Source organism: Nipponia nippon, unplaced genomic scaffold (assembly GCF_047370975.1).
Source record: "Nipponia nippon isolate SJK-2023a ecotype South Korea unplaced genomic scaffold, ASM4737097v1 scaffold_1, whole genome shotgun sequence".
In the NCBI taxonomy this organism is placed as follows: Eukaryota; Metazoa; Chordata; class Aves; order Pelecaniformes; family Threskiornithidae; genus Nipponia; species Nipponia nippon.
In genome coordinates this window covers 128,613,168-128,629,149 of record NW_028262290.1, presented here as the reverse complement: position 1 = coordinate 128,629,149, position 15,982 = coordinate 128,613,168, and the positions used below count along the sequence as shown (strand labels likewise).

The 15,982-nt window shown below is 36.5% G+C and overlaps 1 protein-coding gene across 8 annotated transcripts in view; it reads right to left on the bottom strand.

Moving 5' to 3' along the window:
* The window catches only part of ANKRD28 (ankyrin repeat domain 28), a 138,500-nt gene that overhangs the window by 70,396 nt on the left and 52,122 nt on the right, over positions 1 to 15,982 (bottom strand). For all 8 annotated transcript variants that reach the window (XR_015707824.1, XR_015707823.1, XM_087772068.1 and 5 more), the window contains one exon: positions 509 to 587. Coding sequence is in view for 5 of the 8 variants with exons in the window: in XM_087772068.1 (XP_087628194.1) it covers positions 509 to 587 (79 nt within the window). In the remaining 3 variants the exon portion in view is untranslated. The remainder of the gene's footprint in view (positions 1 to 508; positions 588 to 15,982) is intronic.

The window sequence follows — 15,982 nt, the reverse complement described above, 5'->3', positions numbered from 1 at the left end:
ACAGAACTTGCACTTTGGCTTGGCACAAATAAATAGAAAAAAAGACGAGATTAAAATTTTCAGCTGATCCTAATTATATTCTGTGCATTTAAGCCAACCGCAAAGGATACTTAAAAATAATATAACCAACTCTGGATGCTGTCTTCTATGTTCAACTTTAATTGTTTTTCTGAAGGCTATTTCAGAACCAAAGCAATGCTGCTAACATCTACCTATAACATATACACTATTACTTCTTTAAACTAGAGTTAAATTACCTAAAGCTGATCAAACTACTAATAAAAATAGCTATAACTTAGAAAGCTTTCTACAAAGAAATATTTTAGAGCAGATCTAAACAGTATTATCACACTGATAAGTCTGGAAACCAAAATTTCAGTACAAACATCTTTGATTTCTAGTACATTAAATATCTCAATAGAAGCTACACAGACTAAGATGTACATAAATATTTCTTCGGATGTGCACAGAGTTATTTTTTTTTTCCATTAACAGGAACAGAACATACCAGATAAAATAAGTAGTTCAATAATTTCTGCATCTCCCAGATAGGCAGCAGCATGTAAAGGGGTCCTTTTCTCATTATCCTGTGGTAAGAGGGGGGAAAAAAGGTTTTATTTAAAATAAAAAAGTATGTTTTAGCATTCTGTATGAGTTATGAAAAAACACTGCATAAAAGTGCATCTTCCAAATATTGTACATTTTCTATTTTAGAAAACATAATTACTCTAAAGACATTAGTCACACTTATAAGACAAGCATGCTTCTCCCTAAGGAACTCTTAATACCTACATAGTCAATTAGTGTTTTCCTGACACACACAGGTTGACAGATGCTCATCACATCGTTAGATTAACCCATCAGTTAGAAATCACCATTCACTTGTCTCCAGAGACAGGAACTTGAGGCTGTCCTACACAGTTAAAAAAATGGTGCGTCACCTTCATATGCAACCATTAGTGAGAAACATTTTCTTTGGAAAGTTTAAAGGTAGTTTCAGCAGTTATTTTTTAAATAGAAAATAGAAAAGAAGCTGGAGTGAGTAGGAGCAAAAATACTGAAATCCGATTTTGACTGTTTCCTTTGCTGTAAATAAGCAAAGAGAAGGTAGAGATGCAATTTATTTTGCAGAAAACACTCTGGAGGATGCAGGACCCAGCACTTTTGAAAAGTTCAGGCTGATCAAAGGTTCTTTTGCAGGTACAAGTAAGAAGACTTACTTGGCCATACACAATATATAACGATGAAGATTCGCTTTTGAAAGACTAGCACAAAATATTTCTCAACTCCTTCACAATCAGTGCCAATTTCCCTGTGAGAATTTATAGCTTAATCAGAAAAATAAGATCACTTTCACATCACAGTGAGCGATAAAAAAAAATGAATGAGAACCAACCAGCTTGCTCTCTGAGGGAAGGCTGCTGAAAAATCAGAAAAGAGATGGATCATCAGTCGGCATCCTGGGTCTGCCCTAAGCTCTGCTTAGATGTCTAGATCTTTTTAGTAGAGTTTCAAATACATTGGGGGTGAGGGATCAAGATTATAAGCAGCAAGAAGTTCCAAGTCACAAGACATTTCTATTAATTCTACTGTTGTGTCACAATTATGGTAAAATTAACACACACTTTAACTGACATTTTATTGTGAAAAGCATTCCTCTCCCTTGCCAAAACAATCTTATTCAGTGAATCCCTACTTGAGAGCCAGCAGCATACAAGAAGAAAATTAAAGTTCATGGCAGGAGAGATCTGACAGCAAAACCAGAGCTGAGACCCAAGAAGTCAATTCTAAAGCATAAAAGACAATTTCAGAACTTAGAACACTCACCCCGCCTCCCCGCCAAGACACCAACACCACATGCACACCGCCCTGCCCCAACCAACCTACTCCCTGTTTAGTCCCTGCTCAGAAAAAGTCTAAGTTACACAGTCATCATCTTATCCATGTTTCCTAACATATTTTTTTTAATTATACCCTAGTAATTCCCAATTGAGCAGTGCCAAACTGACACTGATGCGCCCTGAATAAGGAATCAATACTACTTACTTATCACTAATGCCACATAATGCCTCACAATACCAATTACTTGCCAGTATGTCTCAATTGCAGATTACACATTTACGACAAAAAAGACAGCCCCTAGCATCAAGGACTTGCCATCTAGGGTGAAAAAAAATTTAAAAAAAGGACAGACAGGAAGCACAAGGGAAAAAGTAATACACACATTAAACTTGCTTCCCCAGCCCAAAGGCAGTAAAGACCAGCCAGCAATGAAAATCAGTTTTCATTCCTACAGTCTGGAGGAACAGAGCTACTACAGCGAGCTAATGTTTTGCAACCCCATTTAAGTCTTTTTGACAATGCTGAAGAGCCTATAACCTACAGATTAAGGAACACAGAAAAATGAGTATGATATTACACTGTCTGCAATTTCATTGTAGAATTAAAGAAAATAAGAGTGAGTATGGCCTTCTGTAGAGACAGTATTCACTCAGGAACACAAGTAAATACTGCATTCCCCACTTAAAGGGCAAAACTCATTATCATCAAAATTTTCATCACATTTGTTGTGGTGTTGGTTTGTTTGTTTAGTTTTGAAATTTTGTTTGGTATTTTTTAACATCTCGGTGGCAGAAGTCATGCAAGTAACCAATCTGATGTAACCAATCAGAAATCTTCCAATAAAATGGTGGAGAGGAGGGAGCTGTTTGTCTCAAAAAATGCTAATCATCAAACCCCAAATTTATTTTCCTGAAAAATCCATGGTCCAAATTTCTGATTCAAGCCACGCTTCTCCAAAAATCCAACTTCTAATCATGGAAACTGTTGAGCATTCTGAAACCACCAAGCTACAAACATGAAAGCAGCTCGAACACAAGCAACATTTGCACTCCAGCACTCCTATGTTTCCAAGTTGTGTGTTTCCAGTCACGCAAATATTTCGGTTTTGCTGCTCTTAAGCCGACAGCTTGAAAATACTCGAAGCCCAGCTCCCAGTTCTGCAGTAGGGAGTACAAACTGGGCGGGTATGCATGCAGGAGGCTGGTGGAGACTTCCCTGCTGGGATGCTCAGGGCCTGTCACCTTCTGGGTCAACTCCAGTGCTTGGTATTTCAGCAATCCCAAGCCCCAGGGTCTCTATCGACCACAAATATTCTGCATGCTGAGGGTGCTTTGACAGAAGCCCTGACTTTTTTTTCCCTAGTTTCACAGCTGGCACTTTTTGATGCTTCCAAACTTTTTTTTTTATAATTTAACTTCTCTGTGAGAAAGTTTTTGGTTTAGTATTTAAAAACCTGTTTTTCAGAACTTCTCACAAAAGCAGAAATGCTGCATTCAGCAAGCTCTCATCAGTATGCAGAAGCCTTTGCTTCCATTAAAAGAAAATTCTAATTTTGTTCCATCTGAAGTCTTACATTTTAGTGGTGAATTTTAATAAATGAAATCCGAGTAGAACTGAAGAGAATTCTGTATTTTAAATGCTACTAAAGTACTGCTATACAGATCAACTACTTTTTATTAAAAAACAGTAATCATTTGATGAACAAATTTCATCTGCAAATACAAACTACTACATAAAAAGCATTACAGTAAATAACACTAATCAAGCTTTCAGTTTTAACAAGCAACTTCGGAAGCAGACATCTTGCAGCACTGATATATCGTACTAATACAAATACTGGCCCTAGTGTTGTTCCTTTAATTTCATGAACTTAAATGACACTAAAAGAAACATTTCAAGAGAAAAGGGGTTTTGTACGTAAGTCCCTGTTACACAGAATGCGTAATCTAACACTGTTGGTACTGTTTAATTTCAAATATTGCCGTATTACTGCAATATTGGACAACACAGAAAAGCAAGTGTTGTGCCATATTCTTTTTACAATTCAAAAATCTGCAAGGCAAATGGGACTATTACAACTCTAAATCGGCTGTAATGTTAGTAAGGAAACACATCACACTAATTGCATTGGGCAGGTTTTGCACAGTTGAAAGAGAATGTTGGTATTCCAGTAAAAACAACAAAGACATTTATATGCCTAATAAGAAACCCCAAAGTTTAATTCCAGATATTGGTCAACGCTGTCAAAAATCTAAAAAGCAATAAAAGGGCTCAGTTCTTAAGGAATCAGTTTTCAAAATGACAGTTCTGTGTCACAAAACCCCCAACATCGTATTTATATGTGCCTTTGGATTGCATTACATGAAAAACACATAGTCCTTCCGTTCGCAGTACTTCCATTTCTCAAGTTTCCCAAACATTTCATCTACACCGGAGTTTCTATAAGGATTGCAACATGATAAATGCATAGGAGAAGGCCTTATGACCCCGTTAAAACCAAATTTGTAATAAAGTGACAGGGAGAGTGGTGCTACAAGCTTCTTCGTAACTCCCCTGATCTAGAACAAGGGTAATACCACCTCTGTTTCATTTTACTTAAAAAATAGACTTTAATTGTTTCGCTGGTTATTTCATGGATCAAAACGTCTACAATGGACAAATCTATGGCTAATTTAAACACGCAGCATTCAAATCTACCTCTTTTTAAAGCAGTAAGTATCCTTTGACATATAACAATTTATTCCTGGTTTGGGTTCTACCTCAGAAATTGATTTAGAATAACTACATACAACTACAGAGAGTTTTAACGAGCTAGATGCCTTAAAGGCAGATCTCTGTTATCCCTTACATATCCAGTAAGACTGCTGTAACCTGATTATGGCTTCCCTAAGAGTATATTAGAATATAACTTCAATTTGCCCTCCAAACAGTTCAACATCTACTCATCCAAAATCTTTGAATTAAAGTATTTTTTGGAAAAGCATGAATGCAACTTCCCCCTTCATAAAAACTCCTCTTTATCCTATCTGCTCTTCAAAACCAAATTTTGCAGTAACACTTTAAAATGCTCTCATTATTTCGTGATCACACTTACAAAATATCATTTAATAGGTGTTTTCTGCTGTATCACTTGTCAGCTGTCTCCTTCAATACCATCTGTTCCTGGCAGAAATCAACCCTAAATACACAATCATAAATCTTGAGTTTCAATTCCAACATACCCTGTAAGAGCTTTAAAAATAGTTTAACTTACAAGGAATGTTTGTTAAATATAACACTTCACTTAGTGTATTTTTCAGTTAGGTTAGAGAGATAGGACTATTCAACCAGCATGATTTGTAACTCCTGGGCTCACAGATAATGTATAAGAACATGATTACAAAATATTTCCAATTCTTTGATAGTGTGTGTCCAATACCACAGAGGTCTCTCCCAGTGTGAAGTCCCAGTGCTACGCTTGAGTCACTAGAACAGAGAATTTTATTTACAGATTTTGCTACAGTTTTTAGAATTACCATTTCGTAAGGTAGAATAACTGTCTACTCTAAATAAAGTTTTTGTTCTTCCACACAAAAAAGAACCCATTTAAATATTTGGCTTTTATGTTCCAACTTTAAACTTCACACACGTTTAGTTTAGGTACATAGTTCTATAATTGAGGACACTAACTCTTTGGAAGTATGTCCAACCACAAAGTGGTATCTTAAAAACACATAACTAAAACTTGAAAATTAGTTGTATTATTGTCAACTGAAAGTAGAAGATTAAGTATTAGGCTTTCAGAACTTGTAAATCTGTGACAAATTAATTTTTTATTCCTACCTTGAGTGTAATTAATCTGCTATTTCTTTGGATTTTTTCCCCAGTATTTCTTAATTCAGTTCTCAGAATTTCACATTGTTAAAAAATTAACAAATTTCTAACTGACTTTAGCTAATGTCATTTTTAGAAGCAGACCTCTATTTTCTCACCATATTTCAAATTTAAGATGCAGCTCCAGTATAGCAAGCAAGTCTAACAAGCTACAATAATGGTCTTCTGCATGCTTAAAAACAGGAGGAAAGCATGCCATTAACAACAAAAATAATACATATTACATAGCTAACCACAGAGTATCCTTTGAAGCCAGATGATAGATACATCATAGGTGAAATGACTAATTTGTCATGCCGACTCCATTAATTTCTTGAACTAATGCTCATGCTACTATTTGCGTGAACACTTGTACTGCATTTGAATGAAACATTTTTTGAAAGGCTGGTATTAAACTTTCACTAATAAGACTTTATCACTGCACATTACATTTCAGGACATAGCCTCTTCATGCCATCTATTAGGACAGAGCAAATCTAGACTTCTAAGCAATCACAAAAAGCTGAGGAGCAATCTTTGCTCTCTTTCTCATTACGACAGCAGTAACCAATGACACCAGAGACCTTGTCCTGTAGGAGGAAAGGAGTGCTTTTAGCAACGAGGGTCACTTCAGCCTTAATCTGCCAAACCCCAGTGTGGTTTCTAGTTAAGATCTTCAGTACCAATTTAATATCGCATGCTCTTCGACTTGATTCTAGATAATAATAATAAAAACTGTCACTGTAGATTAAACCACTAAATAATTTAGTTTTGAGTGCCACTGTAGCTTATAGAGACCTTAAAAAACATTAGATGACAGTGGTAGGTGTACAGTAGAAAATAAAAGGTAAGTCAGAAGAGAACTACAAAGCAACCTGGAAAAAGGTCACAAGAGCACCATTTTAGGAAAGACCAAGAGTTTGTACAAAGATAGAAATATCTCTCTAAGCATGCATATTCCTCGAGAGCACAAGCTCACAGTTTTCTGAACTGCCACAAAAGGAAAAAAAAAAATCCCACAACAAGGTAATTTTTAGTGGATCTACATTGACACACCAAGCAACCAGCAAGCACAGTGCTTTTAGGACATTAGAAGAAAAGACTATTAGCTACATAATTGCAAAGGAGACACTAAGTCTCCTCTCCAAAATCTGAGTTTCCAAATCAAATCAAACGCTCAGCAACTACAAATGGACAAACCATAGAGCTGTTCAGGTTTTGCATATGGGCATATTTCAGAAACAGGACAGAAGTTTAACTTGGGTCTGGGTGAATGGGCAAAAGAGGGACAAACCCACGCTAACTGAGTGGCATTAAAAACTACATAAATGGACAATCTGATCTATTCTGATTTTGTCAATAATGGCAGTGATAAAAGGCTAAGAAATATGGCTATAAAAGCTTTTGAGCTATATCCACATTTCCACCATGAGAAATGAATGAACAACAGAATGAACATTGGTCAGGAAACCTCCTTCCCTGGGACAATAAGGTATCTGCCATGTTGAGAGGTTTGGGGGGGGGAAAGTATCACAGACACATCTTAAACTGGAGTTTTAGATTCTGTAACAATGGTGACCAACTGTAATGCACTTCATAACAGAACAGCTGTCCCTTCCTTTTCTTGCTATTGAACATTCCAGGCAATCATGTTTCTTCCCTAACATGAAACCTGGAGTGTATTTGAAGTCTTACAGAAAAATAGCAATTCAAATATTTGAGTTTTACCTTTACCTAGAGGAGAGCAGAATGACAATGCCTGTTGCATACCATTCCACATTACAGGGACACAAAGATAAATGGGAATCCCCACCAAGGAGGAGGCAAGAAAGAATTCACGTTGCATGACTTTGCTGTCGGGGCATACTTTGCAATCCCCAAAGCATCCTCGTTTAACCTGATGCCTCCAGGCATTTTTAAAATGGAATTTCTGCAATTGAATTTAAAGTTCAAGTTCACAGAACAGCACTAAAATCCATGGAAAATAGTTTACTTCCCACTCAGCCAATAATTATTTGATTCTACTCAAAACTCTATCCTCACTGAACCATTACACACAATTCATACACAAAATAAAATCTTATAAATAAAAAGCACATTGAAAGTTTAGTTCCTTTCTAAAACGTCTGAATAGTAAGAGCAATCTGGTGGGAATTATTAAAACTAAGTTTGCACAGAAAAAACATCTAGCATTCATCTGTATTATAGTGACTTATCATATTGGAATATTCACTTATATTCAACCACTTCTTATTAAAAATTCCTTTTTAAAAACAAATAATATAGCTCAGTTGTATCTTTCTAGTATTTTTGTTTTTAAGTAGCACCTGGAAATACCTTTAATAAAAATTGCACAAATAATATCAAGAGTTCAAGCTACATGAGCAAACATCAGATGCCAGAGCGCTCTCGTCCAAAAGGTGATCTGGTATTTAATATTGGCACTCAGTAGAACAACTTGACAGGAAGGGGATGGGAGAAAACCTGCTGTTTTAATTTTTGTTGAATCTCAAACTTTAATGCCCATAGCAACTGAGGGTAGTGTAATTTTGAATGCAAGTTGGTACTACGCTACAAAAAAGACTAGCAAAAAAGGAAACAAGTTCAGAACAATTCATATTGTTAAATAACACTATTCTGGACATCTTTTCATAAAGTTAAATCTTCAAATGGTAGCTGTCATATGTCACAAGCATTAGGCACAAAACACCACTCGGGTGTAACTGTTTTAAGCCCTGTCCACTTAAAACAGTGGCAGTGAAAGACACACACACAAAAATAAAAATTGAGTCACATTTAGCGCAAGGAACAGCTATTGAGCTTCAACTCCATCTATGATTATGACTGCTGGATCCCACAGCCAGCTAAACTCTCGATCAGAGAATGAGAGTAAAAATTTCTCATTTAAAGATGTACAGTCAAAAAAATAGAACTTATTTTGATGGGGTTACAACATTTAAACAGTGAGATTCAGTTCATGAGCATGCCTTGTTTTCAAGAAGGCCTTTTTGAAATACTAAATCTTCAAAAATATGCTGTTTTACTAAGAAAACAGACAAAATTTTGTAGAATACAGAGTGATTTTTTTATTTGGTTGCTGGAAGACCATTATTTTTGTCTGCAAATGACAAGAAAGAATGAAGTTAAATTTCCTACATTTGTTAGAAGTTATGTTACTCCTAAAGGTAAAAAATTATCAATAACAACACATATGAGGACAAGAGGGCTTGAGGTATTCTGGTAGACATTGCACCCTTATTTCTCACAACTAAAGAGGTACACAGCAAGACGACTTTTTGACTTGTAGTCAAGTATTTCAAGAGACATATTTTGAAACAACCAAACATCTGTGTATTTTTCCACTTCCAAGTAATTAACTTCAAAAACATCTCTCTGATTTTTTTTTTTCTTTGAAAGTACTAAGTCAGGGTGCTTTTTGGAAACACACATCTTCTCATACCCCTTAACCTTTATGTTCCATGCAGGTTTTGTAATGTCACTGTTATAATTCTTGCTGGTCAGGTTTTCAAACTCATGTACAGAACAAGCACAGCTTGTAAGAAAAGCTGAACCTAGGTCTCTGTTCTATAAAAATGTCTACATAACTTCTTTTGCACAAATTACAAAGGCTAGGATTCCTTGTGAGTGAACTCAAGCATCCATTTGGGTGTCGGATAAGGACCTGAATAACTGAGCAGGTTTTGCGAGCTGCTCCCTTTCACTGGAAGTTACAACATCAAGAATTTGGTCCTATTTATCACTAATAAAGGCTACTGAATTCTTGCCCAATACACGGAACGAATAAAGAGCTGTTCTCTACCCTTTGATAAGAGCAACTTGATCTCACGGTACAGCTGAGACATTTTGGATGTATTTTCCTTCCTTTAACTCAGGAATTAGAGCAACTTTAGGGCCAAGACTATTTGTTAATATACTAGATCATTGGGCAAGGGGGGAGGGATAGGGACAGGACCAGCAAAAAAGCCCATCATTAGAATTAAAAAAATATCCACCCACACACCACAAACATATATAGCATTCAAAACTATGCTATATTTTAAAAAAACAGATACAATAATGTCTCATTAAAAATACTTTCCCTTAGCTTTAGCCTTCCCAAATGCCAAGTATACGATTCAAAAACATTTACCTGGTACGTATGGCAGAAAAAAAAAAAAAAACAACAAAACCAAACCAACAGCTTTTAATCAGAATGCCATTGCTGATAAGAAAAATGATAAATGACTCAAACTATTTTTGAAAAAAGTAAGTCCATAACAACGGACTTTCCATAATGAGAGTACAGTGATGCGGAGCACATTACGTAACCCAGCCTGCGCTCGTGGAGCGGGCTGAGTGAGGGACAGCGACTGCCTCGTCTTACGCTGTCATCTATCTAATATTTGAGGACACAAATAAGAAAATATGCCAAGAGAGAAAACAGTACAATACAGGCTCTGTTTATGCTCCAGTGAAAGATCACACCACACTAGGTAAGGTATGCACATCTCCAGCCCAGTTTAAATCCACCACATTACATTCGGGCCAATGACACTTTTGTTCAGAAAAGCTGAGGTTTTTGCCTTTTTCATTGCAAAAGCCAGTGCTAGAATGACAACCCTATACGTGTCTGATTTAAATCAGGTATTCCTCTCACTAACTGCATTGTCTTCGTGACAGGAAAAGATGTAGTTTTCAGGTTGTGTGTTTAATGTTAGCACCTCTTCTTCTTGGAGCGAGCTATAACATTTTGATTGTGCACATAAAGTTAAATAGCTTTGTAAAGTCAAGTCAACTAGCTGCAATACACGAAGTCCTTCTGTTAAGATAACCTTGCACTATTCTGAACACCTGACTCAAAGTAGCATACAACACAATCTATGCTAATACAGAGACAAAATGCGAGGCAAGAAAAATCTGACAGAATATATCTATTCTGAAGAATGGTAAAAACCCCTCCACCAAACAGTAAGTTCTGAAACAGAAAATGAAAAGTCCCTACATTGATCACAAAAGAAACCCAACAGAAAGCCTCTGCTAGCGAGGATCAAAACTCCTCCAAAAGTGCCGGTAACCTCAGGATTGAAATATTTTATTTGCACTATTCCTTGGGCTAAGTGGACAAGGGATTAGCTCAGAAGGTAACTGTCATTACAGGAAGAGCTAGCAGCGACTAAAGCAAGACATTTGCACTCCTTTGAGACAAGTCAGCATCATGTAATATATTTATGTTACAATAATTACATAGATACATATGTATATAACTAGTATTTCATGCAAATAAAAACTGAAATGAAATTAACGATTAGGAAGGATGATAATAAAGTAGGACTTTAATAAAGACTGAACAGAGAACAGAATTCCACTGGTTTTGGAGATGAAAAGGTACAGGCTGATATCATAGGCCTGAGAAAATTCCCCTCAAACTTCATATTCCAGACAGACATTGTTATCTGAACTTTTGGGGCATACTCTTCAGCAAGGACTCAGAGATCCCTCATTGCAAAAGGAACTTTCAGTTCATTTGTTCTCAGACCTGACACCAGTATGAGCCTTTCCAGGCCTTATAGCCACCATGAGAGCCCTCCTCCTTGGGCATTTATGGGATAGCCCTCCCTACAATACGTAGCAAACAAATGAGAAACACATTCTTTTCCCAGTTTTTGATATACATCCATCATTTATTAGAGTAGATTTAAGGAATTTAACGGTGTGTCTACCGTGTGTAGAGCCTGTGTACAAGTGCCAAACTGTATGAAGGAAATGATGGTGCATTAGATATTACACAGTAGATATGTAAGTTAGCTTTAACCACTTGCAAAGTGGAGAAAATTCTTTTGTTCAAAGGTATGTTGCAAATGCATAAAGAGTTTTCACCCAGAAAGTGACTGCAAATAATCAGTAAATTCAAGTCCTATCTTGTTATTACCAGCGATGCATTCTTAAAGGACTGTGTCGATGTTGGAAGTTAATGCACATGAAGCTTACCGAGCTTTTTTTCTTCTCTCTGCTCTTTCAGAGGGGATGTTCTGTTCTCAAATACCAATCCTTTGCGTGACAGGCACAGCAACTGCCAGGAGTAACCCCAGTAAGCTCTAACTATTCAAGACCTTGCCTCTAGCTTGTTTTGTAAAAGCAGCAGGAAATGCAGAACTTCAATTACGCTTTGAAGGTTACAATCTTAAGTAATAACCACTAAAAATAATATGGCAAATCAGACGTGATCTACAAAATCATTATCACTAAGAATCACACTGGAGACTCAAACACAAAATTCTTGAAACACATTTAAATTTGATCTAATTATTCATGGTTCTCTACATCAATGCTAATTTTTCAATGTTCAAGAAATAACAATGGCCGAAACAAAACTTGTCTGTCAAACCCCCAATTACTGTAAAACAAATCCAGTGTACAGCCAATATGGTAAAAAACACTGCCATGCAGACACCCAAGCTTGTTTGCCCAGTTTAGCAAACAGTATAACCATCTTAGCATAGTGCTAGGCGAGCTTACTAGAGAAGGAGGATATACTAGCCTCAGTAGCACATCACACTAATATTAATTCATACCAAGTCTCTAAAGAATATCTCTCATTACCCGTACAAAGCAGCACCATGCCATGTAAGCACATTCTTCTTTTCAGAGAGTCCTACCCTTTGCAATGGTAACTTTTTGAGAGCTACCGTCCACAGATTCCACTGTATCAAGCAGCAATTTGCTGATGTTAGTCAGATTATCCTATAATTCTGTTGCAGGTTTGTTTGCATCACTCTAGTTAGAGTGGTAACTCAATACATCTGAAAATCTCATTTGCACAGGCTAAATGCAGTGTTATGGACATGAAGCAAGGAATTATTCCTCTTAGGACTGGCAAGATTTTCTCATTAAGAGTTTCCATTCTGAAGAAAAATGCCTAATTATACAGATTTGTATTTAAAACATTCTGAATCTGTTTTTACACCAGAAGAGGAACTCAACACCATTTGGACGCACTTTATATTGAGGCTGAAAAACATGATTCACTCTCTAAACCACTAAAAAGGAAATAAGATATCTGATTATTCATCAGAGATGACATACTTGAAAAACATTCCACACTAATGAACCGGAAATCCACAACTTTTATTAAAGTTAAGTAACAGTAAATAATTGTTATATTATGAATTTAATTCTTCTTTGAGTAGCTGGTGGATACTCTTTTCAATATACAATTTGCAGCAAATTTCCACAACACTCGGAAGAATTAGGTCTCCAAAGTTCTCTGTTTCTGGAATCAGTCAGGCTTCAGATTCATGGAGCAAACTGTCTCAGATCCTTTAGAAGTGGAAGAAGCTTTCCTATAGCAAAAGCTTCCCCACATTCCCTGCAGCAAGGTTTCTTCTTATCCCGTCAGATACATAACATGAATATTCATGTTTTTAAGAACTGACTTAATTCTTTACCAAAATAACCCCTGGACATCCCCATATGGTAGTGCTGAACTCTATCTACTCCCTTAAAAACACATTGAAACTTAAGCACATTCAGTGGCAAGATGTTTTACAAGCTAACTTTGTATCTTGTTAATAAAACCCCCCCACACACATTTACCTGTGCTATTCACATAATGTCCTTCTCAAAACCAACTCCTAGAACTTCTTGCATGCAAGATACTTCAGCACCACATTAAAACTGATGCTTGGCTGTAAGTTCTGAGCACGCAGAACCTGCTCCTGTCTGCAAAGGACCACAGACACTCTCCCAATAAACAGGATTCTTCATAGAATCTTCCTGCTATTCTTCAGATGCAAAGAAATTTCAATGAAGTGAACACTTTATAAAGCAGGAGAGTCTCATGACTCATCACTTCACCAGGCTGGTCACACAGGAAACGGGGGTTCCTGTTCGCGGTGGAAACATTAAGAAAGTGTAGTACAGAGACGACCTAGAAGCAGAAAGCAATACAGTACATTGACGTGCACACTGGACAAAAGTTCAAGCAAAAGTTTAAGGAGAAAGAAACATCTTGCCCTCGTTCTACAGCTGTATTTTATTAGAAGTCCATCGGCAAACAGGATAGAGAAGATGAGTGCTACCATTAGTCTCCGAGATTATATACTTTCTCCTCTCCCATACGTATGAAAAATATATCTTTACATATACCCCATGCAAAATGAAAATATACCAAATTAAATAAAGCCATTAACTATTTAAAATGCCTCTATCTAATTACAAAAGATCTCTCAATTCTTATGAGAGATCTGTTCCGAGTAAGAGAGAGGTATCATTACCATTATTTAGGTGGGCAACAAAAATCCTTCAATCAACAATTAGCAGTGGAAGCGTCTGAAGGCACACTCAGCTTATTTTGTGATTTATGCCCACCCTGACTTTACCTGCTCTCTGTGAGGTCTCACTGCCTCCCATTTGCCCAATACAAGATTTGTCTCTGCTCCAGCCCCTGAAGCTGGGTTCCAGGCAGAGGCTGCCAGGCAGGAGCTGCTGCACTGAGTCAAGGCCATGTTTCTCAGTGGTGGTTTTTTACTGGAGGGATTCTCATTATTAGTATTTGTTTATATAGGAACATTTTATTTCCTCTCCAACCTCCTACAGTTATTTCAAAGGACATTTCTCACTGTCAATTCATTATATGCTTACTGTCATCAGCATTAGAAAGGCTACTATATATTTTTAAATATATATAAATATACACACACATTTTATGTATAACTTGTATGCGTATATATATAGGTGCACACACGTACATATGTGTCTTGTCAGTATACGGCTCTTATTTGCAAGAAAACTCACAGCGAGTCACTGTGCTTAATAACCCAAAGGATGAAACTGAGTTAAAATAACTAGTACCAAGCTCTAAGTTATAACTCATCCTATGTTCTCATCATATTGAAAAGTCTTTCAAACTCACAAATACCTGTAATTTTATCCCCTAAATCTGCCACACTCTAAATTGGAAATAAAAATGGATTACAAATAATGTTCAACCAAGCAGAAACCTTTCTAATGGGAAAAAAAGAAACCAACTCCAAAGTTGAACAGTTTTAAATAGATAAATAATTTGGAAAACTAGCAAGCAGTTTTAAAGCAATTTTTCCCCTAGATCTGATCGATAAAACCTGAAGCTATAAATCTTAAGAATAACACTAGCTACAACTAGCACATTATAAAATATGGGAAACTAAAATTGTTTCTTTCTAAATCTCTCTGAGGAAAAAAAGCGTTCTCAGTAGCAGAAAACATGCAAATATTTCTACGTACTTTATTAATACATCAAAAATCACTATTTTTCACTAAATCCTTCTTTGCTAGGATTAGAGACTCAAGATATTACAGCATTTTTGGAGAGAAGGTCTTAAATTTAAGATTGTTTTTAATAGGTCTAAATTGTGCACTCCTCCAAGATATTATTACAGCTACACATTCACATTGTCAGTCTAGACAGCTCAAGTTACAAGAATTACAGTGTCTCTTTATTAAATGCTTGCCTGCAATTGGAAATTAGTAAAAGATCCAATTAAAAAAAGTGACCGATACTTTTAAAAAAGAAAAATGTATGCCAGATTGAAACTCTCTAGCCACGACCACAACTAAGAAAGGAAAAGTTCATACCCTAACCTATTAAGATAGGAACTGAAAAATAAATAAATTGTGCTCTTCAGAATATTTTACTATTTTCTGGATGCCTTTTTAATTCCTCCCTCACATTCAAACCAGCAAACCAGAAGTTAAGACGCTGCCTGCACAGTCTGTCCTGCCAGGGAATACAATAAGATGCTGCTCACAGTACCAAATATGTTAGTACAAGTTTTTGTTGCCAACTCCAGCTGCCAACAAAGTCCTTCACGCAAATAGTCTATGTTGCCTGCAGGAACATGACAAAATAGTTACCAACACGGGGTCCAATGCACGCCTGAGATGCATAGACTAGTTAGCAAACCCATAATCTCTCACCTCTTCAGAAACACAACTTAGAGTTAAAAAACCATGCACAATTCCTGCTTAGCCTTTGCTACATTATGCTAGCTTTTAACTACTATTGATTCCCACCAGTTTAGATACAAAAGCCACATGGTAGCTTTGCTCTGATTGCCAGATGCTTTAGCTAGTAACAAGGGGTGTTATAGATGAATTGGCCTGGAAAATGATTTCCCTATAAGCATACTCCAGGTGGAGCGAATCACAAACCATTACGAAACATCACAACACTTTTCTGATCAATAGTCATAGTATTCCTGAAGTGGAAAGGAATATCATTTGGACACACCTGCCTTCCCATTGCTTTTAT